The 27,381-nt window shown below is 48.0% G+C and overlaps 1 protein-coding gene across 4 annotated transcripts in view; it reads right to left on the bottom strand.

The window, feature by feature from the left end:
• Positions 1-1,322: 1,322 nt before the first annotated feature.
• The window catches only part of MSRA (methionine sulfoxide reductase A), a 407,469-nt gene continuing 381,410 nt past the window's right edge, over positions 1,323-27,381 (bottom strand). For 3 of the 4 annotated variants that reach the window (XM_057720694.1, XM_057720696.1, XM_057720695.1), the window contains exon 6: positions 1,323-3,104. In XM_057720694.1, the coding sequence (XP_057576677.1) occupies positions 2,940-3,104 (165 nt within the window). In that variant the 3' untranslated portion in view covers positions 1,323-2,939. The remainder of the gene's footprint in view (positions 3,105-27,381) is intronic. The other variant, XM_057720697.1, reaches the window with a different exon arrangement.

Below are 27,381 nucleotides of genomic sequence, written 5' to 3' on the forward strand. Positions count from 1 at the left end.
GTACTACCTCAAAACCAAGTGTCTTTCTCACTCTGTGGAGTAAGGTCAAGGGAAGGGCGCAGGTTGAGAGGAGGGATTCTCATATGATTAGCTGTGCCTGAAATAATCATATATTTATAGGACCGCTTAAAATATACCTGGAACCCACTCAAAGGCCTATGGTTCCACTGGGACTTGGAGGCAGGTTACCAACTTTAGCCCGCGACCTCTCCAAAGGTTTGGATGCAGCATCTTTCCACGGGCAGGGGTGTGCCAAGGATCTCTGAAACAGAAAGCCTACTCTTCCCTCTCTCACAAGCAGGTATCTTACACAACTTCTTTCATTTTCCATTTCTTTTGCTCCTGCAATAAGAAATATTGCAGTTCCACGCTTCCCCTTCATTTGTAAACTCATCCCTGAGACCTACAGACTTGGTCTCTAGAAAGGTCCTTGTTCTTTACCTTCCTTTGCTTCTACCTGGTACAGAGCCCCAGTAAATGCTACTTTTGGCTCTCAGAGACCATGAGTAACAATGCTGAGATTCAGGATCAGCAAATCACTGAAGTAAAAATGTCCTAGAGATGAGGTGGGAGAGAAATACACAGCTTATTAGTTTTTGTTGTTGTTGTTGTTGCTTTTATTGAGATGCATGAGCTATTTGTATATTTTGGAAATTAAGCCCTTGTTGGTTCAATCAAAAAATGGGCAGAAGACCTAAATAGATATTTCTCCAAAGAAGACATACAGATGACCAACAGGTGCATGAAATGATGCTCAACATGGCTAATTATTAGAGAAATGCAAGTCAAAACTACAGTGAGGTATCACATCACACCAGTCAGAATGGCCATCATTAAAAAATCTACAAATAAGAAATGGTGGAGAGGATGTGGAGAAAAGGGAACCCTACTACACTGTTGGTGGGCATGTAAATTGGTGCAGCCACTGTGGAAAACAATATGGAGTTTCCTTAAAAAACTAAAAATAGCTTTTAGTTTTTTATGGAAAATAGAGCTTCCATATGATCCAGCCATCCCACTCCTGGGCATATGTCCCTAGAAATCTCTAATTTGAAAAGATACATGCATCCCAGTGTTCACAGCAGCACTATTTACAATAGCCAAGGCATGGAATCAACCTAAATGTCTATCAACAGACGAATGGATAAAGAAGATGTGGTACGTGTATATAGTGGAACACTACTTGGCCATAAAAAGAATGAAATAATGTCATTTGCAGCAACAAGGATGAGCCTAGAGATTATCATACTAAGTAAATCAGAAAGAGAAAGACAAATACCATATGAAATCACTTATATGTGGAATCTAAAATACGACACAAATGACCTCATTTACAAAACAGAAACAGACTCACAGACGTAGAAAACAAATTTATGATTACCAAAGGGGAAAGAAGCTGGGGCAGGGGTAAATTAGAATAAAATTTTTTAATCCTACTAACATGCCCTCAGAACACTCTGCATGGTCTGGCTCTTCCTACCTCTCTGAGATACTTCTCCCCAATACCTTCCTCATTCACACTATTCCAGCCCCACTGGCCTTTCTGTTTCTCCAACACCACAAATTCCCCACTGTGTGGGCCATATATACTTTCTGGTCCTTTTATTTGGAAAGTTTTTCCTTTAAGCAACCACAATGGGGATGCAGACAGTGATTAGGGATACCTACGCCACTCAGGTATCCTTGATGTGTTTAGGGCACAGCGGATTTCCAAGATGGAAAAGAAAGAAATGGGCTGTATCCAGGGGGAACCATGTCTTATTTCTTAATCCATCTCCTGCCCCCAGAGCTCCGCTCTCCTCCCCCAACTCCTGTGAGCGTTTCTTTTTGCATCATTCAGATCATTCAGTTCTCAGCTTATGTGTCACCACCTCACAGAGGCCTCCGCTGACCAGTGTGGCTAAGACAGCTCTGAACACAACTCCACAGACCCCAGACACAGCTTAACACCTTATCCCATTCGTCATCTTCCTATCATTTCTCAGGACCAGCAATTATCTTACTTATTCATGTGTTTACCTATTTATTGTGTATATCCCACCCCTTGTCCTGAATATAAAGACATTTAAAGGCAGGGATTCCAGGTATCTGTTCTCTATCTAGAATAGCCCCTGATGTGACGGTTGTAATATGTGTGCGGAAAATAGCTGTTATTACTAAAGTTGTAAAGAGCCAGAGATGTACGTGTTTTCTAAGGATTTCAATCGTTTCCCACTTGGGGGATAATGATTCTTAGGCTTTTTCCCTCCTGAGTTCTTTGAGAGCTCTAAAATTTACCTTACAATACTTAGAAATATCCTACCTAAACAAGTAACAGACAGAGGAGACAGCACATGGTTTGTATTATTAGACTGTGGACCTTTATTAGAACAAGCATTTCTCATAGCTGTGAGCAAAGCATTCAAATTTATCAAGCTTACTCACATCTTTTCTCTGCCACGAGGAGGGCCGGAAAGAGAGAGAAAGCCCCTTACACATGCATAGGATCAGTTGAGCAAAGTATTTCAGTGAACGATTCATGGCAGCTATAAATGTTTGCAAATTTTAAGGCACTGGAGGGCAGGAGGGCTTGTGAGGTGTGAAAGGGCACAGATAAAGGATGCCCTGTCCCCTCCAACAATCTCCCAGCTTAGTTGCCTAGCGTCCATGGCAGACACCCAGGCCCGAGAAGGGTGGGCCCCGACTATTCATTATCCTCATTCAGACACCAAATGATCCAAAAAACTTCACAGCTCTCCTCCCACCATAACTTATTAGAAGATAAACTACATATTATCAACTTGCCACTGCACTTCATATAAATTATACCTCAATAAACCAGATTTTTATGAATGCCTTTGCACCCTTCAAAAAGCCTCTTATGTGAATCACAAAGGAATTGTGAGATTTGTTGAAAGCATTTGTGCTGTGATTTCAAGGGCTGACCATGTGGGGAGAAGTTACTTTTTAATACCCAGGGGACAGGACACTCCAGTGCCCCCTAGGCCACAGTACCCGTCAGGGTTCTTGCTCAGGTACTGCTGGTGGTAATCCTCTGCGTAGTAGAAAGTCTGTCCGTCCCGGATGTCGGTGGTGATCGGGCCGAAACTGTGCTCTGACAGAACCTATGGAGAGAAAGGCACCATGAGGACCCGAAACGGAGGGATCCTGGGGAGGAGGAGGGGTGGGAGGTCGGGGCAGGAGGGGCAGATCCATGGCTGGGGGTGTGCAGGGGTCCTTGGGGCCTGGGCTCGGCCACTTGCCCGCTGGGTTACTCTGGGCAAGCATCTCCCTCCCTGTGCCTCAGGGCCCTGGGGTTTGAGATCTGGGGCTTTCATTTGTTTGTTTGTTTTGACTAATTTACGTCTACCCTCTATACCACCTCTGCCCCCATGGGTGTGGGGAGCCCTGGTTTGGGTCCTGTGGGTCTGTGTGAAACCACCCCTGTTCTCAGGGGAAGCAGCAGGGTCCTGCGGCTCCCTGGCTGCCCTGGGGAGATGGGGTCCCTGAGGGGACTGCGGTGGGAGGGGTGGGAGGACAGGAGGGGCAGGGAGGCCGCAGCAGCACGCAGTGCCAGCCCCTCCGCCCCTCGCAGGATGGACAGAGGATCCCCCCTCGCTGGCTGTGGTTCTGGGCAGCAGGGACCCTGCCAGCATGCCCTGGAGGGCAGGGGCCACCTGGGGTCTGGGCTCTGCCACTGCAGGCTGGAGCCTGGGGAGAGAGGCCGGGGGAGGACGTGGCCCGCGGGCCTGGTCGGCTCCTCACTGGCCTCTGTGACCCACTTTAAGGCCTGGTGGCATCTGCTGCCGGGAAAGGGACACACGGGTAAACACCAGCGGGGGAGGAGAGCGGAGCTATTTGGGGCAGGAGACGGATGAAGAAATAGACATTGTTCCCCACGGATCTTCACTTGTTTCCTTTCCCTTTAGATTTCAGCTGTGCCCTAATTCTTCCCCGGTGCAGGCTGCTCGGGGTATCTGAGCACAAGGCCAGAGAGACTCGACCCGGGTTCGATGATTCCATTTTGGACAGGGGTGTGTGGCAGAGCCCCGACGTGTGTTTTCATGAGGGAACGGACCAGGCTCTGACCGTTGTTGGTCCATTTAAGATGAAGTCCTCAAATCGGCACAGGATGGGGAATCCAATTTAATATTCAGCATGAGTCACTGATTTTCCCCGAGAACCTTCACCTTCTTCCTGAGTCTCTTCCCAGCCCTCTGAGCCAGAACGAGGCTGAGTGAGGATCGGACGCCAGGCAGGCCCAGGAGGGTAAAGAAAGGATCCTCACCAAGGCTGGCGGGCTGGACCCCAGCAGTACTAGGGTACAGGGGTTAGAAAGGAGAATGAGGAGCCGCTCTGACTTCGGTTCTGACAGTTTTTTGTACACGAGCAGTTATCGAGGGTTTACCACGTGCCACACTCTGTGTTAACGTCCTCACAACAGCCATCTGAAGAAGTACGCTTATTACTGTCCACATTTAAAAGTGTGTGCCTGATGCTTCGCCTTGGCCCCTGACGTCCTTGGCTCGCCCTGCTCCTGCATAGGCTACACGCCAGGAAACTTCATTTCCCAGATCCTACCACCAGCCCCACCCCAGTCTAATCCCGCTGATGGGAAGACCACACATGACATTTGGCAGGTAAATCCAAGGAGAAGCCAGCATACGCCAGGTGCAGCTGTGGGGATGGACCCAGGAATGGGCAGGAAGCAGACCGGGGGACCTGCCAGCTCCTCCTGGGAATCATTCGCTCTCATGCTGCAGGCAACTAAAATCATTGCAACGATTTCCAGCAATTTCTGGAACTTCGTGGCATCCTGAAATCCTGAGGGGCTGTTCCCTGACCTTCACTCCAATAGCCTTTCAAATGATTCTGGAAGCACCAGATTCCCTTTGTAAAACCCACCCCACTTAAAATATCTCAAACACGTTCTGTTTCTGTGATGAACCCTGGTGAGCACGGCACTTGGTGCCAGAATTGTTTTCAGGAAGCAGAACCTGAGTGGGCAGGAGGACCTGGGACTGGTTAACCGTCCTGGTCAGACTTCAAGTTTGGAATGACTGCATCGTGAGTGGAAAGCAGAGCAGTGCCCACACACCGTGTATGGGCAAGGTGTTAACGTCAGTTATCACTAGGATTGGCCTATGAAGAAGAGCCACTGACAGGAAGCTTTGGGACACGAGGTGGCTGTGGCAATGGAACATTCTGGAGTGTGGGGTGTACTGGCTGCTCCAGGCAGCACCTGAGAGCTTGCGAAAGAAAAAAGATGTGAGGCTGGGACTTGACATGCCTGGCCCAAGTTCCGAGAGCCAGAGAGGTCTCGAGACTGATTTGAAATAACCTCTTGTCTCTTGGAGCTGGATGCAAGTACCAATCCTGAGGGTCCCAGACTTACAAGCAGTGTTCACATCCCTAAAAGTCTGAAGCCCAGCCACACTGGCCAGGTTCTGATGCTGGGACCCCGGTCTTCACTCAGGAGGCCCTGCGCTCCCACACGAGTTCCCATGTGTGGAGGTGACTCATATTATGACCTGGGAAGTTTCCACACCCTGGCCACGCTGGACCACACTGGATGGGAGCATGCCCACTGTGAGATCTTCCCACCCCCATCTCTGTCATCCCTCATCCTCATCCCAGCTCGTCCTTTCTATGGGCCACCTCCCCACTTGCCGCCCGCCTGCCTGGACTTCTCTCCCTCACAAGTGGCCGTCCTCCTGGTACGAACAAGAACATCCTTCCCAAGGCCCCAGAGGTCGCAGCCACCAGCTCCAGAAGCTTCTCTTCCCGAGGCAGGGAGGCCGGCACCAGGGAGCACTATTGCCCAGCTCCCCTCCCCCCTCACGCCAGCTCTGAGCATCCCCTGCCCGTGACCACCCTGAGGGCCGCATCTTTCAGGGAGCCGCAGGAGGGAGGTGTGGGGAGGGGGCAGGCAGTACCAGGCTCCACCACAAGATGGCAGACGCCTCACTTTCATTTGGTAGGAAAAATCCATACAAATGGTGATGAAAACCCACAGGAGACAGAGCCACACGCTGCCCTCCTGAACCTCCCGTTAGGCTGGGACATTCTGGCCACATCTGCTCTGAGGTGGATGTCACCCCCGTGCACTGGGCCAGCAGCCTCCAGACTGAGGCCTCAGTTAGCATGGCGCTGTCCTCAACCTCACTCTGAAACTGGGGAGAGGGGACAAAAGCATGCAAAAGAAACTGGATGTAAAATAGCAGAAGTGGGAAAAGGAAAACCCTATCTCATCTTTATTTCCCTCCTTCCCAGAGCCCCAGCTCTCTGCTTCCTCACCTGCATCCTTATAAGAGCAAGTCACTGCCCCCAGCCCCTCCCAGCGGGTTGGGTCTACACACAGACACACACAGACACACACACAGACAGACACACACACAGACAGACACAGACACACACAGACACACACACACACAGACACAGACACACACACACACACACACACACACACACACACACACACACACACACCGTACAGCTGGGACAGCAGGGCTGGTAATAGCTCCTCCTTAAATCCTGATCCCTGGGAGAACCTGCCCAGCCCTTCCTCTTCCTGCTGGGTCCCACCCCATGTCCTCAGCCTCACTCCCTCCCCATTTTCCAGCTCTTTCTTTTTCCTCTTGGAGTCTATTTTTTTGGGTCATGTTGAACCATACACATTTCCTGAACATTCCATTCCCTTGCACATGACCTCCTTAGAATGTTCCCTCTTCTCTATCTCATGAACTCCTACCCATCTCTCAGGACCCAGGTCAAATGTCCCCATCTCTATAAAGACCTTTCCTGATTCGAGAGGGCTGACGTTACTCCACCTTCTTGGCTCCCGCAACACTACCAGCCCTCATGGAGCTTGAGACACTGCATCGTAATTATCCACTTCCACTCCTCTCTAGCATTACATGTGCTGGACCACGTGCTCCTTGACAGTATGCACTGTCTTGTTTCTCTACCTCATCTCAGTGCTTTATGTAGAAGCAATGAGTGAATGAGTGCTGGGGATCTCTAGGGGCTCCTCTTGACCTTTGGGGTTTCCATCTGGGTCCCTGCTGCTGCCTCAAGCCAAAGAACTTCCTTGGGGACCTGGAAAGGAGCAGCGAGGAGGAGCTCGGGGACCAGGAAGCTCAAGCTATCCGTCATTTTTCTCGTCACAGACCCCCGGCCAATTCCGAGGGTGGGTTCACTCTTTGGACCACGTGAGGTATCTGTGCCCACGGAGAAAGGACCACTCATCTTCCAAAGAAGGATGGCCTCAGCATCACCCACAGCTCCTGCAAAAGCCCATTCACTCTTTGGTGCGGGCGGTGACTGAGGTGATGGGGGAGGTGGCGGAGCAGCAGGAAGTGGGAGATGAAGACCGGGTTATAGATGGTCCCTCTGGCCTCCAAAGTCCAGTGGTCAATCCGGCCTCAGGCGCAAGGTGTGCGGGTGCTGGTGGGGTGCACCTCAGTCTCCAGACCCTTCTCCTACAGGATCTCCATACTCCAGGTCCCCAATCAGTTACTGGGGGTGTCATAAGTAATCTGTTACTGATAACAGCTATGTTGGTGTTTGTGAGTAACTTACTTTTCCTTCATGATTAGGGCAGATGGAAGGCTACCCCGATCCACACATCATTCCCACTTACCTGCCCGCTGGGGTGGGAGGGAACGGAGTGTCAGGAGAGCTAGAACCTGTGTGGTCTTCTGCACCGTCCACGACGGGAACTGCACTGATGACAGGCCATTCCTGATTCTAGAGATGATGAATCACATCCCCCACGGAGCTTCCTGGTATCTTATAAAAAGGAGGCTGTACCCATGAGAGTGGGCTGCCCATAGGAAAATCATGGCAGATAAAGAGTGGAAATCTGCTGCAGCAAACGCTCTGGCCTCAAGCACAGCTGGCCTCGCAGGATGAATCTCTGGGGGACCCCAGGCTAGTGGGCCCTGCCTCCGGCACTGGGTTGACCTTGCCCCAGGAGACTCTGTGCTCTTCCTTCAGACTCTACAGAGCTACCTTTGAAACAGAGGGCAGAGTGTGAGGACTTGCCCAGTCAAAGTGACCGCCCGGGATGACTCAACCCCGTTACGACGCCACCAGGAAATATACTCTCTTGCTGGTCAAACCCCAGGCCCAACCTGTCCTTCCTCACACCAGACTCCAGGGCTGTCCACCCACCGCCACTTGGAGAGCCAGCCCTGCACACCTGCTTCCTCCACGCAGCTCCTCAACCAGGACCAGCCCCTGAGGAAGAACTATCTGGGCCTAAACCCCACCCCGCCGCCCCTCATTTTTCTACCTTCCACTCTTGCTGACTCCAAAACAATTATCTAGAGCTCCTTGTTTGTGGCATGTCCCCCTGCCCCTGATTTTTAAGAAGGAAGTAAGTGGGGTCTAACGTGAAATAATGCACATCAGTGTGACACCTGGTTCAGGATCTCTTGGCGGGGGGGCCTAATGGAACTGATCAGACATGCTTTTCTCACACTCTTACCTCACCTGTTTCTTAGATGGCCCCAGGAAGCCTCCTGTGCCTTTATTCTCTTATCATTTTCTTCCTGGAAGCAGCTTTTCTATCTGTAAAATGGGCACAACACTTCCCTCAGTGTGCGATGATGAGAGTCCAAGACAGCGCAGAGCATCCTGGCATATTCTGACTAGGTAGGAGTCCTGACCCGCTTTCCTATGGACGGCCGCCCAGGGGGAAAGGAGCCCTCCATCTTGCCCTCCTTAGGCAGGCCTCCATCTCCACCTGAGGGCATACCCTACTTCTACAGCTGCACATCCCGTCTCTGCGGGCAGGAAAAAGTGGTGGGGGTCAATAGGCCGGGGCAAATCTTCCAGCCCCCAACAGGTGTCTCCAGCCCCAGCCTATAGAGGAGGTGGCCAGGCCATTCCCTTACAGATGTTCTGCCAGAGGGATTATCTTGGGCCCAACCCATCCTTCCAGGTTGCCGGCAGGAAGCCTTTCTTTTAATAAAATTAATGAACACATGACCATTCTGCTTACTGCAACCTGCTAACAAGCTCACTGTTAGCGTCACAGAGATTCTCCAAGTGCCCAGGGATACTTAGGGTACTGTGTGGAAACGACAGATTCTCCCACCACCCTGAATGTCGCCTGGAGGCCACAGCAGTGCAGGCCGTGCTAGAGCATCAACAGATAGGGCAAGACGTGTGTCTCAGAGAAGCAGCCTCAATCCCAAGTCCTTGTGTTCGTCCTGAACTGCAGCATCTCCAAAGGGCTTCCCCACACACCCTAGTCCACGTGAGCCTTTCACTGACCGAAGAGGGGAGAATTATTCCTCTTATTACTCAGTGGAGGACAGCAAAGCCCAGAGAGAGAGGAGGCTTATCCATAGCCACTCACCAGTGAGCTAGGACGAGAACCTGTCTCCTGACTATTTCCAGCCCTGCTACAAGACCACCGCGGCCTTATAAGGAGCTACCTTCCCCTTAGAGAGGGACGGTTCATTATTTCAAAATACCCCAAAGAGACCTAGACGCCTATATTTGGATCACACTCTCCCTACTCTGCTCACATCTCTGGAACTCAAAACATATGACATATTTCTTGGTCATCTCACTCATTTTTTAAAAAAATCATGGTAAAATACATATAACTTCAAATTCTCCATCTTAACCATTTTCAGGTGTACAATGCCGTAGTGTTTCATACATTCACATTGTTGTGTGACCAGGCTCCAGAACTTTTCATCTTGCGAAACTAAGACTCTGTCCCCATTAAATAACAACTCACCATTCCTCCCGCCCCACTGCCCCTTGTAGCCACGATTTTACTTTGTCTCTATAAATCTGACTACTCTAGACACTCATAAATGGAATCCTACAGCATTTCTTTTTTGTGCCTGGCTTATTTCACGCAGCGTAATGTCCTCAAAGTTCATCCGTGTTGTCGCATGTGTCAGAATTTCCTTGTCAAGGCTGAATAACATGCCATTGTATGTATGTATCACATTTTGTTTACCCCTTCATCCATCAATGGACAACAGGTTGCTTCTCATTGTTTTTTTTTTTTTCTTAGCTGTCAAATAACACACTTTGCCACATGCAAGCACACCCCACAACAGTTACATAGATCCTTCCCAGCCTGTTTCTATCAGTTGCCTCCTGTTTTGATGTTAATCTCCTCCAGCCAAGTGTAAAAGGAGTTCAACAGTGAAGAGTCGCTGCATACATGTGGTTCAGTTATTCTTTATCTTGTCCCACATCACCTGATGCCATGTATCAATGACTGCATTATAAAGACGGAGGGCCAATCAGAGAGCTCCTCTAAGGCCCCTCCGATAGAGCGCTGGCACTGCCTGCCTCCTACCAGAGGGATAAATGCTCTCCAAATACTGAATCCCACAAACTTCCCAAATATCACCTGATTCCAAGAGATGGCAGAAGACCTATCCCAACTGTCAGGGAAGCAGAGTTTGCATGTTAAATGCCAGGCTTCACATTGATTTTCTGATGGATGTCAGAGGAGGGGCTTACAGGGCCCTCCAATGGGGCAGATGCAAGCTGTAGGGTGTTTTGTCTTTCATTTTCTCATTTCATCAGGCTAGCCATCCCGCAGGGGTAGGGGAATCCTTATTCTGACTCCACCCACGAGGAAACTCAAAGAGGTTAAGAATCATGTTGAAATTCATGTGCCTGGAGAGTTAGCAGTGGGTCTGGGAGAAGAATCCAGGTCTGTCTGGCTCTGGATTTTATGCTCCTTCCCACATACATGCTGTCCCTGGAATTTGGGAATATAGGATGGGTGAGACCCCAGGGAGCTGACTCTGCCCTGTCCTGCCACGTGTCTGAGATACAGAAGGTCAATGGAACCTTGCGTTGGAATTCTACAGAGCAGGACAGGGAGGGATGAGGGGGTGGCTCTAGAGACACTGGCACCTGTGTGTGTGCACACGTGTGTGGGAGAGGATGTATGTACATGTTTGCACGGGAGTGTGTACTCACACCTATGTGAATACAAGTGCATGTGAGGATGCCGAATGATGTACATCCAACCCCCACCTTAGATGGAGTGACCTACGGACACCTTCCCTTTTGAGAAACGGTATCATTATAAAAAAGAATCCTCAATTTACAATGGTGGGTCTTAACATCTTGGGGGGTCATGGATTCCCTCAAGGATCTGATAAACACTATGGACATTCTTTCCACATAAGCTCACAATAAAATACTTGCTTACCATTTTAAAGGATTCTTTGACCCTCTGGAGTCCACCCATGGGTCCTGTATTCAGAACATTTGGACACTCAAAGTCATCACAGCAACTGCCCATTCCCCCTTCTTAGGGCACTGGAACATGCTGGCATGTCCAGTGGGCAATGAGCATTTTCAAGACAGATGACCTTAATTTCAACCACAGTTTGAAGGCCCAATGAGAAATAGCTCTGCTGCCAATGAGAAAGTCACCAGGGAGGGAAGAAGGTACCTGATGAGTTCAAACCTCATCAGATGCTTATTTTTCAAAGCCTCATTAAGTCTGATCCAAGCAAACCCCATCTCCTCTACCCACCAAAAGAAATTAGCCTTGTCTAAAGCATACGGTTTTTATGTAATTATTTGTAAAATGTAAGTGTTTCATTTTATTTTATGATCACTTTTTAAAGATATTTTAAAGGTAAGAAATTAGTGTCCTAGGACTGAAATCCAGTTTACGATACTGAGCCCAGAGGAAATTAGGGTTTGGCTTTTAACAGATCAACCTGAAACTCCTGCGGGAAGGCCAACCAGCAATGCTTTAGAGGAAAAGGCTCCTGACAGGACCCAAGAGACCCGGATGCTGGCCTGCCCTTTGCCCTCTAGTGGCAGCAGGAAGCATGTACAGGCATAGCCCCTCCTTGGTTCCTACTTTGCCCTTCTGAACTGAGAGCCCTTCAGATCTTTCCAGATCTAATTCCATCAAACCCTGTGCTATGTTTCCATCCTACACACACACACACACACACACACACACACACACACACACACACACACACGTACAGGTTTAACAAGCTCAGCCAATGCCAGTGCGCAAGTCAGCAGTTTTATTCCATTGGCAGCTTTTGGCTGACCAGATTGCCATCAATCAAAACTTCAGGGAAAGGAATATAAAGTGACTGGCATGGCTTTTAAATAAAACCACTAGAAAGAAAAACACCATCTCTTCCGAGCTGAGCAGATGCACGTGTGTTGGCGGTTCAGCACCAGGCAACTGCAGGTGCGAGGGGAGCAGGTCTGCTGCTGCCTACAGTTGTTCAGCTTCAGCCACAAGGAGGAGGGGGCAGGCCACCCACCTCCAATACCAGGGAGGACCCTGGGACAACGGAGCTCCAGGCTCTGGAACTATGGACAACACTTCCCCCCCCAACCCCCGCCCCATCCATCAGTGACCGTCAGCACTTCCACGGGTGAGTGGAAGATCCTGGGACAGTGACATGACACAGACAAGGAGGGTGCTTGACGGGGCTGAAGCCTTTATGAAGCCCAGTCAGAGCTGCACTGACCCTTCCCAGCTCCATGAAACTAAAGGAGGCACAGTAGACAGAGAGGTGACACAATTAGGTCTAAGTTGGTCCATTTACCAAACCTGCTTATGCAAATGGTGGCCTCTGGTTGGAATGATTCTGGCTTCTTAGAACAGCTGCAGCACCTTGTGCTCTGTCCTTCCCCAGACTCTGCAGTTGTGTTGAGCAGTTAATGACTTTCATTATTTATTCCTCTGTGTCTCCCTCACCCATGAGGTAAATCACAAGTGTCTCCTGATTGGCAAAGAGGTCTATCATTTTTGCAACACAAAATGATAGGGCTACGAGCTGAGTTCTGTCTCTGCAGAGAAGGGGACAGGGAAGGAGTTGTTTGGCCAGTAAGCATCCAAGGCTCTCCCCCTGGCCCTCAGAGTGTGGACAAAGGGCCAGGAGCCTGTTAGAAATGCAAAATCTGGCCCTCTCCCCAGACCTACTGAATCAGGATCTGAGTTTTAAAGCCCTCTCCAGTCGATCCGTGTGCATGGATTTGAGAAGCTCTGCTCTAGCGGACAAGCGTGGCGGACTGCGTTTGTGGTCACAAATGTCCCTTGCCCTCCCTTTTGAGGGCAGCTTGCCTGTGTGACTTGCTCCGATCACCAGGATGTGAGTGGAAGGGATCGATGGTGTTTCTGGGAAGCAGCTGTCCAGCACCAGCATGAGCTTTGTACCTTCCCCTCTGCCACAGGGGCCAGCGCTGTTCCAGCCAGCCCTGGTGTGAAGCAGTCACACACACCCAGTCTCCACAGGGAATACCTTATTTCATCTATTATAGACTCTGGTTTTCCCTGGTTTGCAGTGTGATGCTGAAAGACCTGGGAAGACAGGCACAGCTCATGGGAGCCAGTCCTGCAACTTCCCTGCAAATAAGTGTTTTTTTAACTCTCCAATTTGACTTAATTAACTAATTTCACCAGTCATGGCCGGGCATCTGCTATGTGATAGACATTAGGGGTAGAGAGGTGAACAAGACAATCTCTAGAGCAGGAATAATGGCAGGCGTGCAAGCAATTACACCCTAAGTGCCTGCTATGTACGTAGCAGGTGCTGGCGAGGCCGGACTGAGGAAGAAAAGTTCCCTGCATTCAAGGAGTTTATGGTTTAGATGGGGGTCAGGTCACATGGGTGCGGAGTGATGGCTGACATGCGACAAAATGGGAGCCACGCCCATGGGCTGGGGAGTGCAGAGGCCCACTGGCCATCATTGGGAGGTCAGAACTCTGCTACAGGAGACAGCTCACACCTGCATGTGAAGGCAGAGGGAATGTGCAGAAATACTGGAGGTGCAGAGTCCACGGAGGATATGCAGGAAGGAAAGACCAAGTCAGCTGGGAAGAGGGGCCCTGAAGGAGGTGGACGCTGACGTGGAAATCTTATGATGGTGGTTGCGACGGCAGTGATGAGCCTGTTCCAAGCACACGGAGGGAGGGAGTCATGAGGCATATTGAGGGGTGCTGAAGGGCCTGGACAGGGGGTGGGGAAAGCTGAAAGCTGAAAGCTGGAAAAGATGAAAGCAGATGGAGGGAGAGGCCTTCAGAGGCATCAAATTTATGGCCTATTTTTCTGTTCGCTCCCATTTAAGGTAACCCAGCTACACACTTTCTGTCCACCCACTGGGGATGGACACGTGGAAACACTCCACAGGATTAAAGGAACCACTTGAACCCAGGCAAAGCTGGCAGATGCCTCCAGGCAAAGCTGGCAGATGCCTCTCAGGTTCACCTGCTCGGCCACAGCCATGGCTTTAAGGCAAATTGAGCCAAGGTGGGGATGCTGGGAAGGAGATGGCTATTGCTCATTTTTCCACGACTTAGTTGTCATCCTTCACCTCCCCACAGCTTACAAATTCCAAACACCACTTCCCGGGTGCAAGAGGAATTGGGTCCTTCCTTCTTCTCTTCTTCGTGCCTTGAAAGGAGGAGCCCCATATTAGGCTGGGCTGGGAGGCAGCCCTGGCCTGGAAAGGAGCAGCACTGAGCTGGGGACTCGGGCTGCAGGCCTGGGGAGAGGCACAGAGCTGTGTGGCTGAAGCGTGCCACTGCCCATTTGTTCTGGCTCCTGCGGCGCTGCCTCCACCCACGAGGTGACCGACATCAATCACACATTCAAGGACTGCTGATTTCCCTTCCCTGTGAGGTCTGCTGGTTTTGAAATGGAATTCAAGTGACTTTTTCTATATGAGTTTTCCTTTCACGGCTTTTAGTTTTACAGGAAATGGATCTCTCTCCGTCTCCCTCTGTCCTCTGAATATATCTCTAAGGGGTTATAATCTGCTTTTTCATATCTGAAATCAGTTAACGACAACCTCTGTTTTTGTTATATCCTTAGCGTTTAGTATACAAAAGAATCCACTTGTCACTTTTCAGGGAAGCCAAGGACACTGGCTTTCACCTTGTGGATGAAATGCAGATTTCATTAAAAGCAAAGATCCTTCATTCTGAAAGTCTGAATAGAAACGAACTTAAAGCAAAATGCCAGCCACTTAAGTTTAGAACATTGAGTTTCTAAGGAACTTTTTTGAATATCACCATTTCTGATTTATGTATGAATTTCAGGGATTCAGAGCCACGGGAAAGAATATTTGTCCCAGTTTGAACTGCAGACAGCGCAGCCAACTATGCTGACTAGCCCAGGACCAGGGGTTTCTCAGGCTGTGGGGCTGTCAGTGTTGAAACTAGGAAAGTCTAGGGTCAGCTGGGCTGGCTGGTCACCATAACTGTGAAATGGGTAAAGAATTCCTGTCAATTACACCACAAGCCCTGGGCATCTTGTTTTACCTGTCTGGGTCTGGGCCTCTGTTTCCCCAATTGTAAAACAAGAAGATTAAACTCTCTAGGAGGTCACTCTTCTGCTATCCATGTTGTCTCTCTGAGCCATGTGTTCCAGAGTTTTTTCTAAACTGTGCTTCTTTTTTTCCAGGTAACTATTTTATTGAGATATAGTCCACATATCATAAAATTCAGCCTTTTGAAGTTGACACTTCAGTGGTTTTTAGAATAGTCTCAGAGTTGTGAATGTTTTTTTCATTTTTGTTGTGCAGACTGGACAACTCCAATTCCAATTACTTAACTTCTTTCTTCCACCAACTTAGCACCTTTGGTGATTTTTTTTTTTCTGCTTAAGTTATTACGCCTTTGAATTTCTATTTAGTTATATTTACTTCTGTAATTTCTATCTAGTTCCCTTTTTAAATATAATTTCTATCTCCTTATTGATATTCTTTATTTGGTGAGCACTGTTCTCATATTTTCCTTTCATTCTTTAGCCATGGTTTCCTTTAGTTCTTTGAGTATATTTACAATAGCTGATTTAAAGTCATTGTGTAGTAAGTCTTACTTTCATGTTTCCTTGTCTCATAATTTTTTCTTGAAAACTGGGCATTTTAAATAATATAGTGGTAACTGAAAATCAGACTCCCCTTGGTTTGTTGCTGCTGCTGCTGTTCACTTGTTCACTGACTTCTTGGACTAGTTCTGTAAAGAATGTGCTCCCTTCCATGTGTGCCACTGGCCTCTCTGCTTGGTCAGCAAATAATCAGCTAATGATTGGGCACAGGGTTCCTTACCTGTCAGGAAGCAATGAGACCTCCACTCTTTGGCCTTCTGTGTGTGTGTGTGTGCGTGTGCACATGTGCACACGCAAACACAGCTTCAATGCTACAGTTTTAAACTCTGCTTTTTCTTTCTCTCTGTACTTGTTCAGGGCTTTTTTTTCCCCTCTGCACCACGGAGCTTGTGGTATCTTAGTTTCCTGACCAGGGATCGAACCTGGGCCTAGCTGTAACTCTAACCCTAACTAGGGCCCCTGGCAGTGAAAGCACCAAGTCCTAACCACTGGACCACCAGGGAATTCCCCTACTTGTGCAGGCCTTTGAGGTCAGCCTGAGGTGAGAGAGAAGGGCCTTCTCACGCATATACATACTGCGGTCTGGCCATCCATTCGTCAACTGAAGGACATCTGGGTTGTTTCCAGTTTGGGGCTGTCATGAATAAAGCTGCTCTGAACATTCAGGTATAGGTTTTGTATGAACATAAGTCTTAATTCTCTTAGGTAAAAACCTAAGAGTGGGACTGCTGGGTGTGGCAAATGTACATTGAACTTGATAAGAAAGTTCCAAAGCGTTTTCCAGACTGGTTGTACCATTTTGCACTCCAACCAGCAATGCTTGAGAGTTCCTACTGCTCTGCATCTTGTCAGTACCTGGTATTGCCGCTATTTTTTAATTTAGCCATTCTGACTGGTGTTTAGTAGTCTTTCAATGTGGTTGTAACTGGCATTTCCCTAATGACTAATAATGTTAAGCATCTTTTAATGTTTTTACTTGCCTTCTGTATATCTTCTGTGGTGAAGTACCTGTTCAAATCTTTTACTCATTTTTAAACTGATTTACTTGTTATCATTGAGATTTGAGAATTCTTTATGTATCCCAAAGTTGCGTTTTGATTTCAAATGCACAACCCCTACCCTAAAACTCTGATATGTTCCCACTGAGCATCTTGTCTCCACATCTGTAACACACTGTTTTATATTTCATATTGTATATGACATCATATCTCTCTATATAAGTACATATCCACATACACACACACACATACACACACACAGCTCCTCAAGCAATTTTCTTTTTCAGTTTAGTTCAAGAAACTTTTACTGTGTCTCTATGAAGGCACTGCACAAGTACCAGGGAACCGGAATTGACTAGCATATGGCCCTAGCAACTGGTGGATCTCAGTCTTTTAAGAAATGTGGTCTTAAGTTGGATTAAACTGAGAAATACATAAGAATGACTGCATGTAATACATCAGCTTTTTGTGTATAAATTAATTATTTGTTCATACAGTTGAAACATGTTCACTATAACTTTATGAAGGCCACTAAAATTCTCATTAGAAAATCCTTTCTTTATTCATAGTTGGAAATATTCCTCATACAGCCCCTTGCCTAAAGTAGCATATATTGTGAAAGAAGGCAGTTTGCATTAAAAGATTTCTGCTGCAATTTCAAATGAATACTCCTGTATTCTGAGCTCATGAAATGTAATGAAAGCCAAGTCATGTTCTCTTCAAAGACAGAATACACCCAACTCTGCACATCTTAGCACACACCCTTTCCCCGTCAAGGAATGGTGTCCACAGAGCAGCTCAGAAAAATCTTTCACGTAATTGCAGCATGACTATCAATCTACAGAACCGCTGGAAGAATCTTCTCGAACACAGAGAAAATTAACTTTCAGCAGTAACTTAAAAAGCAATTGTGATTTCTTAAAATCCTCTTACACCGAGTTTAAAAAATGAGACTTAGCAACTTTATTGTTTTTTTATTCACTGATTAAGACAATAAACGTTGTGCTCATTTCAATATTAAGAAATTAAAATCTCCCTTGAGACTTTCTCTGCCCTGGAGTAGGTTACATCTGTCAACTGCAAACAGGCTGGCCAGCTTGCAAGCAGAACTTCTCCCTGGGGCTGCAGTATGCACAACCTCGCACTGTATTGTCTAGGGCTAAGAATGAAATGATTGGAATTTTTTTTTTTTATTATCAAAGGAAACTAAAAGTAGGACTATGAAGTAAAATAAAATCTCAAGAGAAAACGCACTTAAGATATATTTTGCTTTAATGCTTTAGCTTCCAGCCTCATGTGGTACAGAATATATGATGATGCTAAAGAAAGAAAGAAAAGAAGCTTTTGTTGGTTTCCTCTAAGGCTTAAAGCTAACACAGTGCAAGTAAATGGGAGGATGGCCCTGTGATACTGTCAGCGTGTGGTCTAGAAACTGTAGGTGATGAGCCTGCGCTGCTTCCTAGTTTCAACTGCATCTGGACTTCTAAGCGGGCATCACTGGAGGACTCTTGCCCCTTCGTTTCTTCTAATTGCTAATACGATCACAAAGGAGCAAATGACACCCGAGTGGAGATAAGACAGAGGCATCTGGATTAATGAAGACTCTCTATTTAGGTTGTTTAAGCTTCTTAGTGGTGAAGTACAGTCACGGTTTTTTTCAAAAGAAGAAAGGAAGGGAGAGAAGGAGGGAGAAAAGAAATGGGAATACAAAAAAGAAGGAATCCAAAATAGGCTATGGGTGTTCTTTGCCAAAGCATAATTTTAATTTTCTTCAAGGCTCAGAACCAGTAGGAGAACTGGAACTCCCTCAAGAGAAGATGGCAGGAACATAAGCTAATTATACAACTTCCATGTGGTAACGCCACCATATAACCGGCACGCTTTCCGGTGAAGGCGACCTGAGCCCATGCTACCTGGAGGTAAGACAATGAAGACAACTGCGCTGTATATTTAAAGCAGCACTTTGTATCCCCAAGTATCAAAACTTCCATACAATATCTCAGGAGGTCTCAAGTAGATAATGTTTGTATAGACGTTAGTGACAAGACAGGTCTCAATTCTGTTCCTGGCTCTACCAAACCACGTGACCTTGAGGCTTTGCCATCTCTTCTGTAAAATGGGGATAAATGACCTCCTTCTCAGCACTGTTTTGAGAAACAGATGAGATCACATATTCCTTTCCAGCAGCACTGCTTATATGGTGTTAGTTATTTTTTAAGATGTTATGACCTTTTTGAGCCCTTGAAATGTCCCATTGCAGGAAGTGGCAGGGATTATGCCCAGAGAAGGTGGGAAAACCAGAGCCTATTAATGGAAGCCTCATTTCACCCTTTCCTGTTTTTCCAGACACATCCAGTGAGTGACTTCACATTTTACATGTCACGCAGATTTTCGGTCCTTTGGAGGCATCCCAGGGACCAGACTTCCCGCACCAGAGTGAGTGCTGGGGCTCTGTCCATGCACGAGCACTGGATGTCGCAGCTGCACAGCCATGCAAGCCACTGGCAGCTCCCCTGGGGAGAACCTGGACACAGCCCTCAGGGGATAATCTCTTTCCCTTTGATTTTCTCTATGAAGAAATATCTCGATTGAAGCCTATTAAGACCTCAGTGAAAAGCCCGTGTTTCTGGCAGGCAAGGAAAAGAATGTTCGTGTAGGGGGAAGGGCAGAGGTGAAGAGGAGCTGCGAACTGACATCCCTTGAGCCTTTACTCCGTGCCAGGCACCACCCTGCATATATCACATATGCCATTCTCGTAACAGCCTCTCTGACTCAGCACAGAGAAGAGGGGGGGCCAGATTTGAACCCAGGCAGCCCGACTCCCGAGCGCCTGTTCTTAACCACTCACTGTGGCTGATTTCTTACCTGAGAAGTATTTCAGGTCCACTGATAACATACCTGGCCTATAGTAGAATATTTATATTATCTGTTTTCAACATGACGGAAGAAATTAACTTCATCTAAAACTGCGGATGTTTTTATTACATATTCCCCTTTGAATATCACTATAAAGATGTAAGTTAAGACTGGTCCAGGTTAATGATCCTGAGAACCTCAGTTTTGACACTTCTCCTCCCAGAGATATGGTCATTTATCTTTGGCTTTTGATTTCTGTCATTAAAACTAGTTCTCTGCTTGTGACGACACAGATTTTCTGCTGTGCTGCTGATCTCATGATCACCCCTGAAACAAAGCTTGTCAGTGTGTCCACCGCTTTTGAGAAATAATTTTGTACTTATTGGCTCTTCTTTACAATCCTATTAATCCACTCAAAGAATCTCTGCATCACCAGAGCACCTTGAAGATTTAAGGGCTCTTTGACAAAACCCCCAGAATTGATAACTGATCCGGATTCAGAATGCAATCATCACAGGAGGCAGAATACACATGAAATAGAAATGCCATGACAAGTGAGAATTTTGAGAAATATACAAACCATCCTACACTCCAGGTATTGTGCGGTCTGAACCAAGGATGACTCACTCTCCACATTTCCTGGGATCCAGACCCTTCTCTTTATTTGCTTACTGAATCCTGCCACACACCCGCCCAGAGCTTCAGACACAGCCCAGCCCAAACTGGAGCCATTCTTCTTCCTCTCCCAAAGCTGTTCATCCTCTCCTGCTCCCTCTCTTGGTACACGACATAATCAGCCACCTATTCCCCAAGCTACACAGCTCACTGCCATCGCCATCTCTCTCCTCACTGATGTCTCCTAGCAAATCATATTCATCACGCAAATCTTGACACTTCATCCTGAACGGTGCAGTGTCTGTCCCATCCCTACTGACACTTCCCAGGCTGGGCCATCACCAACCTTTGCCTGCACTGTTGCTATAGCCCCCCATCTGGGCCTGCTGACTCATGTCGTGACCCTCAAATCTAGCCCCCACTCTGACCAGGAGCCAAGGGGAGCTGATGAAAGGCTGGGGGTGTGACGTCAACCTCCACATTGTGAAATACATAATTCTGTCGCATTCAAAAGGACACAAAGGAAATGTCACATCTGAGAAGGCAAGACTCAAGGCCATCCTCAGCGTGAATCTCACCTTGGTACCTTGAACTGGATGTATTTCCAGGTGTTCGCAACTCGCCATAAAACTGGGTCTAAACAAGATGTTTCAAAGGGATAAAGAAAACCCCCCTATGCTTCAAAGAAATCAAAGGAACAAGCACAGAGCAGGGGAGACACAGCTCACATGTGAAAAACAACACATTTCTGTGTTTGGGAGTATGATATTGGCTTAATTTATGACAAGAGGGAAAAGTCGGTGCCTTGAAGATAAGTAAGCAAGGTATAGGAACCAGCGCGGAGGAGACGGTGCCAGCACACCCTGGGCTGTGAGGCCCCGGACCTGCTGCCTGGCGTTTCTGAGATAAGTTCTAGCCTGCCTGCTCTTGGGCACCCCCACACCACCTCTCCCCTTTCTGTGCTTTCATTTCCTGTTAGGCTACGCCACTTACCTGCATGACCTGGCCAGGTCACTTATCCTCTCTGTACTTCAATTTTCTCATGTCTAAAATAAAAATGATAATATCGCCTGGTAGAGGTGTTTGCTGGAAATTCACAAAACGTCTCACTTTCCAGATGGATAACAGAGGCTCAGAGAGGATAAGGAACTTGCTCAAGGTCACACAGCTAACAAGTTGCCATGACTGTTGGGTACCACATTCGGCCTGCCAGCTGGACTTTCTCTAGCTGCCCTGGCTGAGCACACACACACCCTCCGTGCTGCCCCTGCCCAACAAAATGGATGAGTCTTGCTTCTAGTTCCAGCCTGGCCCACAGGCACCAGGCTATTCCTGTCCACAAAGAATTGGATCCAGGGAAAATCATTAACGTTTCTCCTCCATACTGTGAAAAGGCAGAGAACATGGGCCTTTGTTCCTCTTGTTTTATTTTGGTTCTTTTCAGTTCAATAGAAACACACTCACTGCAGAGAACCTTATCCATGGAAAACACTGTGAATAGCTCCTCTCTGTCACCCTCTGTCCCTTATGATCCATCACGTGTATGAGCATGCGCGCGTGTGTGTGCGCCTGTGTGCATTCTCCCTCAGAGTTCACCCTTAAATTGTGCCACTCCAGCCCCATTCACACCATTTACTCCAGCGCTCTGATCACCATCAGATGGTAAAAGTCTGCTCTAAATAGTTATGGATATTGGGTCCTTGGCAACCAAGTTCCAGGGAAAGAAAAGTGACAGCTGAGGCATCAGGGTAAAAAGCAGAAAGAAATGTGGGGCATGGAACACACATTGTTATTCTCTCTCGCTCTTTAAGAATCTGGCACAACGAGCTCACCTCCTTCCTGCCAGGGATGGAACAGTAGTGACTTGGCAACAGTCTCAAGCCAGATGTCACCCTCATCTGGTTGCCTTGGCTGGTTAGCTGTTTGGAAAGAGCAGCCCAAACACAGCGCAGGGGGCTCCTGGAGGATGTGGGCAGCTCTCTGCTCAGGCGCCAAGGACCCTTGGAAGCGCCCATTGCTCACTCCCCCACTCCCTCCTAAGGGAGAGCTGCGCGATCCTGTCCCAGCACTGGGGCTCAGACATGTCCTGTTATTTTATGAAGACGAGGCTCCTAGTGCATTTGGGACCCCCATGGGTGTCCCCATCCTATGTCCAAAGGACCACACTCCAGGATACAGATGGTGGGAGCAGAGCAGGGTGCAGCCTCTGCTCTGGAGTCCTGTGACGTGGCCACTGCAGCTTGGCCTTCATGGGGTTCATCCAGGCTGAGCCCAAAGCCTCGAGGGGCACCTGGGGAGGCAGGCAGAAGCCTGGGCAAACACACCAGTGAGGAGACATGCAGCTGCCGAACGCAGGAGGCAGAAAGCAGGGCCTGGGGGTGGGCACGGGCCACATCCTGTCTGGTGGCCAAACACCAAGGGATCTCAGGCTGAGAGGGAGGCCCTGGGGACCAAGCATGTGCTCTGGAATGAGCCCTCTTGGCATCACCTGAACCCCAAGGTGGGTCCTTTAGAACAAAGCCACACACAGACGTGTGTTTGTGCACACATCAGTGGGTGGTGGGAGGGCGGCGTGCAATAAGCCCTGCCAACAGGCCCGTCTCGGTCACCATCTGTCGTGGAGAGCCCGAGCACCTGTCTGAAACAGCTGCTGGTGGCAGATCGCAGGTGAGGCAGGGAAGCAGCCCCACCCCGATGGCCTATTGCAGGGAGCGTGCGGCCTGTCCCTGCAGAAATGCCAACGGTTCACTTTGAAGCCCATCCCAGTTAGGAGGGGGTGTGATGAAATCCCACACTGTTCATCACTTCCTCGCGGGCAGGGTGGGAGGAACACCACTGCCCTTCCCTCCCTGGCACCAAGTGTGACCGTTGCTTGGTCACAGGGGCCGAGGAGAAACGCCTCAGGAAAACTTCCGGGGCAACTCTCCCCTGGAGCTGTGGGCCCGAGACTCCCACGCGAGGGTCCCTGCCTCAGTGTCCATGGAGGGAAAGCAGTGACACTCCGCTTTCCTGGCCCTGCAGGCAGCGAGATGTCCCCTCTGCGTCAAGGGGTCTGAGGTGAGCTGAAGGTTGGAACGAGCATCAGAGGATGACATGGTCTGGGGTAGGGTCCTCTGAGGCACCTTCTTTTAGGTAAAGTTAACAGTAAAATGAAATTAAAACCTTTAATATCACTTTTCATGAAAAAGGTTTCCAAAGTGAGTTATGTACTCTCCTGCCCACCATGTTTTTCAGTGTCTGTCATTAGATGCAGGTTACCTGCAGCTGCTGCACGGTTAGCCTGCTGAATTGTGTAAGGTGTCGTCCCACCTTCACACGGCACAGGGGGACCTCTTGTTGGCCAACTGATGTCATTTTTCTCCCAGGATGTCACACAGTGAGGCACCTTGCTTCTGGAATCTTCACATCTGCTTCCTCCAGTCCACTGGCTGGTGTTTCTTTCCACTCAGGCTGCCAGAAGCTTCACTGGTGCCTTCGGAGAGCCTTCCTCAAACCAGTCCCGAGACATTTGAATTGGTGGCTTCTAATTTGCAGGGCCTGGTAAACCAGAAGCTCCAGCTTTGGGACTTCCCTGGCTGTGCAGTGGTTAAAAATCCACCTGCCAATATAGGGGACACAGGTTTGATCCCTGGCCCAGGAAGATCCCACATGCTGTGAAGCAACTAAGCCCGTGCGCCACAACTACTGAGCCCAAGTGCCACAACTACTGATGTCCTCAGGCCCTAGGGCTTGCATGCAGCAACTACTGAAGCCCAAGGGCCTAGAACCTATGCTCTGCAACAAGAGAAGTCACCACAATGCCCGCCCACCACAAGGAAGAGTATCCCCTGCTTGCAGAAACTAGAGAAAACCCACAAAATAACTAACTAAATAAATAAAAAGAATTTCCAGCTTTATATGTACAGAGGCCTAACACCAGACCTCTGTGGGGTGGAGGGCCCTGGCTTGAGTGCAGGGAGTTGGTGACTTTTTTTTTGGTTGCTCAGAAGCTGTTTTCTCTTGTGGTTTTCAGATACAGCACTTGAACCTCCTCTGTAACTTGGGAGGTACATGCTTTGGCTGTGGGTTCAGGGGCAAAGGACATGGTAGGCATGGTGGTCTCTCTGCTTCTCAGAAACAAACTCTTCCAAATGTGAGGAGCAACAGGCTCACCCCCAGTGTCAGGGTCATGCAATGTAGGGAAAATACAACTCTGGGATTAAACCTCAAGTCTGGAAAATTCCCTATATTGCAAAGCAAAGTAACTACAAACACCACCCCAAAGTAACACTCTATTATCCTTTTTAAAATAGCTTGGTGACCCACAACTAAACCCTTTGTGAAAGGGGCACTTGCCGCCTCTGTGGGGATGGTGTTTCTGTGGCTAGTGCTGCTTCACCACCCCTGGCCATCTCCTCCCCTCCCCACGAGTGAGGAGCCAGCTTCAGGAAGGATGACTTGGGTGCCTCCAGGGAGCATCGCAGGTGTGGGACGGTGTATGTGCAAGTGCTGAGAGTTTGCTGCTTTGGAATGATGACACACTCAGGGCTCTCTCCCTGGGGAAAACTGTGGGTGCATGGATGCTGCGAACAGAGAAAGAAAAGAGCCAGCAGCTGTTGAGGCTGAACCCCAGCTGGCGCTGCCCTTAGTGGAAGGAGCCTGGAGAGAGCTCTCTCGCCTGGTCCAGACGGGAGCTGGAATGGGAGCCTCGACCCTCCAGGACAGGTCACCTCACTAGAGCTTCCCCCAGTTTGGGAGCAGCTGCCTCTCTGCCCAACGCCCAGGCACAGCGCGGTGTGAACCCACGGCACAGCCCCGGGAAGGGAGTGGGCAGCATGCACTGAGATGGGAAACTCCGGAAACCGAAGCAAAGAGCCGCCCAGGTTCAGGCTTGTCCTGCCTGCCTTTTTTGTTTTTATTTTTTAATGGTAAAATATACATAATATTCACCATATTAAGCATTTTTAAGTGTTCAACACATTAAGAACATTCACATTGTTGTATAACAACCCAAACAGAAACCCTGTACTCTTTAAACGATAACTCCCCAATTCCCCCTTTCCCAGCCCCTGGTAACCTCTACCCATTTTCTATCTCCATGAATTTGCCCATTTTGGCTCATATAAGTGGATTCATGCACTGGATTATTTCACTTAACATAATGTTTTCAAGGTCCATTTATGTTTTTAGCATGTATTAGAATTTTGTTCCTTTCTAAGGCTCAATAACATCCCATTGTATGTATATACCACATTTTGTTTATTTATCCATTGATGCACACTTGGCTTGTTGCCACTTTTTGGTTATGTGAATAATGCTGCTATGAACATGTGTGTACAAATATCTGTTCAAGCCCTGGCTTTCATTCTTTTGGGCATATATCTAGGAGAGGAATTGCTGGATCACCTGGTAATTCTACATTTAACTTTTTGAGGAACTACCAAACTGTTTTCCTCAGTGGCTGCACCATTTTGCATTTCTACCAGCAATGCGAAAGGGTTCCAATTTCTCCAGATCCTCACCAATACCTGCTATTTCCTGATTTTTTGACAATAGCCATCCTAATGGGTGTGAAGTGGTATCTCATTGCGGTATCTGCATTTCCCTAATGACGGATGATGTTGAGCATCTTTTCATATGCTTATTAGCCATTTGGATATCTTCTTTGGAGAAATGTCTATTCAAGTCCTTTGCCTCTGTTTTAATTGAGTTGTTTTGTTGTTTTTAAGTTGTAGAAGTTATTTTTTATACATTCTTGATATTAATCCCTTATCAGCTATATAATTTGCAGATATTCTTTCCCATTCTGTAGGTTACTTTTTCACTTTCTTGATTATGTCTTTTGATGGACAAAAGTTTTAAATCTTGAGGAAGTCTAATTTATTTTTCTTTGGTTGCCTGTGCTTTTGCTGTGACATCCAAGAAATCATTGCCAAATCCAATGTACCTCTGCACTAAATCCACTGAAAATCCAATGAAGATTTTCCTCTCTGTTTTCTTCTAAGAGTTTTATAGTTTTAGCTCTGAACGTTAGGTCTTTGATTCATTTTGAGTTAATTTTTATATGCAGTGTAAGGGAATTTCATTCTTTTGCCTTACATTCAGTTACAAAACTGGATGTTCAGTTTTCCCAGCACTATTTGTTGAAAAGACTGTCCTTTCCCTATTGAATGGTCTTGACACTCTTGTCAAAAATCAATTGACCATATACGTGAGGGTCCAGCCTTCCTTTTCAATACTCTCCCTCGCCCTTTTCTTTCTGCTGTCACATCAGTATCATGGCTGCCCCGAAAGGCTGACAACCACCCAAACCCTACATCTTCCAACCAGGTCATTACTGCCTCAGGGCCACAGTCCCGAAAAGCAGGTGCGCTATTCAAAGTCAGCACGGATAACATAATTCTCTCTCTGTTCTCCCACATCTGTTCCCACTCTTGTTTTCCCTTTCTCAGTTCCAATGCCAGCCACACAAGGGGAAATCTTAATGTTAGCCCTAGCTCCAGCCCTTATTCACACATCATTTATAACCACTACCCGCTCCTCACCACCAAACACAGATTGATTATGTCATGAAGTCTTCCTAATCTCATCTCTGACTTTTTTCTTAAATCTATCTCCTCCCTTCCAGTCTCTCCACCACTGCCTTAACCCAGGCTCTCTCTCATCACTTTTCACCCATTACCCATCTCCCGCCCCCAAGCCCACCCAGCCAGCCCAGTCCCCCAAAATTCCTCCAGAGTGATCATGGAACGTGCCAGTCTCATGTGGTCTCTGCTGCTCAGAGCTCCTCAAAGATGCCCCATCTAGGAGGGCAGTCTCTCTCTCTCTCTCTCTCTCTCTCTCTCTCTCTCTCTCTCTCTCACACACACACACACACACACACACACACACACACACACTGCCTCAGATACACCGAACTGCTGCTAGTCCCTAAATATCCCATTTGAATCCTCAGGCCTTTGCACATGGCTCTCCTCCTGTCAGGAGAGCCCTTGTTCCCACTCCATCTTATTGTTCCAAAGCAGCTCAAATATCACCTCCTTCATGACAAGCTCTGGATCATCCCCCAAAACCAGTGGAAGCAGAAC

The sequence above is a fragment of the Hippopotamus amphibius genome, chromosome 2, assembly GCF_030028045.1.
Source record: "Hippopotamus amphibius kiboko isolate mHipAmp2 chromosome 2, mHipAmp2.hap2, whole genome shotgun sequence".
NCBI classification, from domain to species: domain Eukaryota; kingdom Metazoa; phylum Chordata; class Mammalia; order Artiodactyla; family Hippopotamidae; genus Hippopotamus; species Hippopotamus amphibius.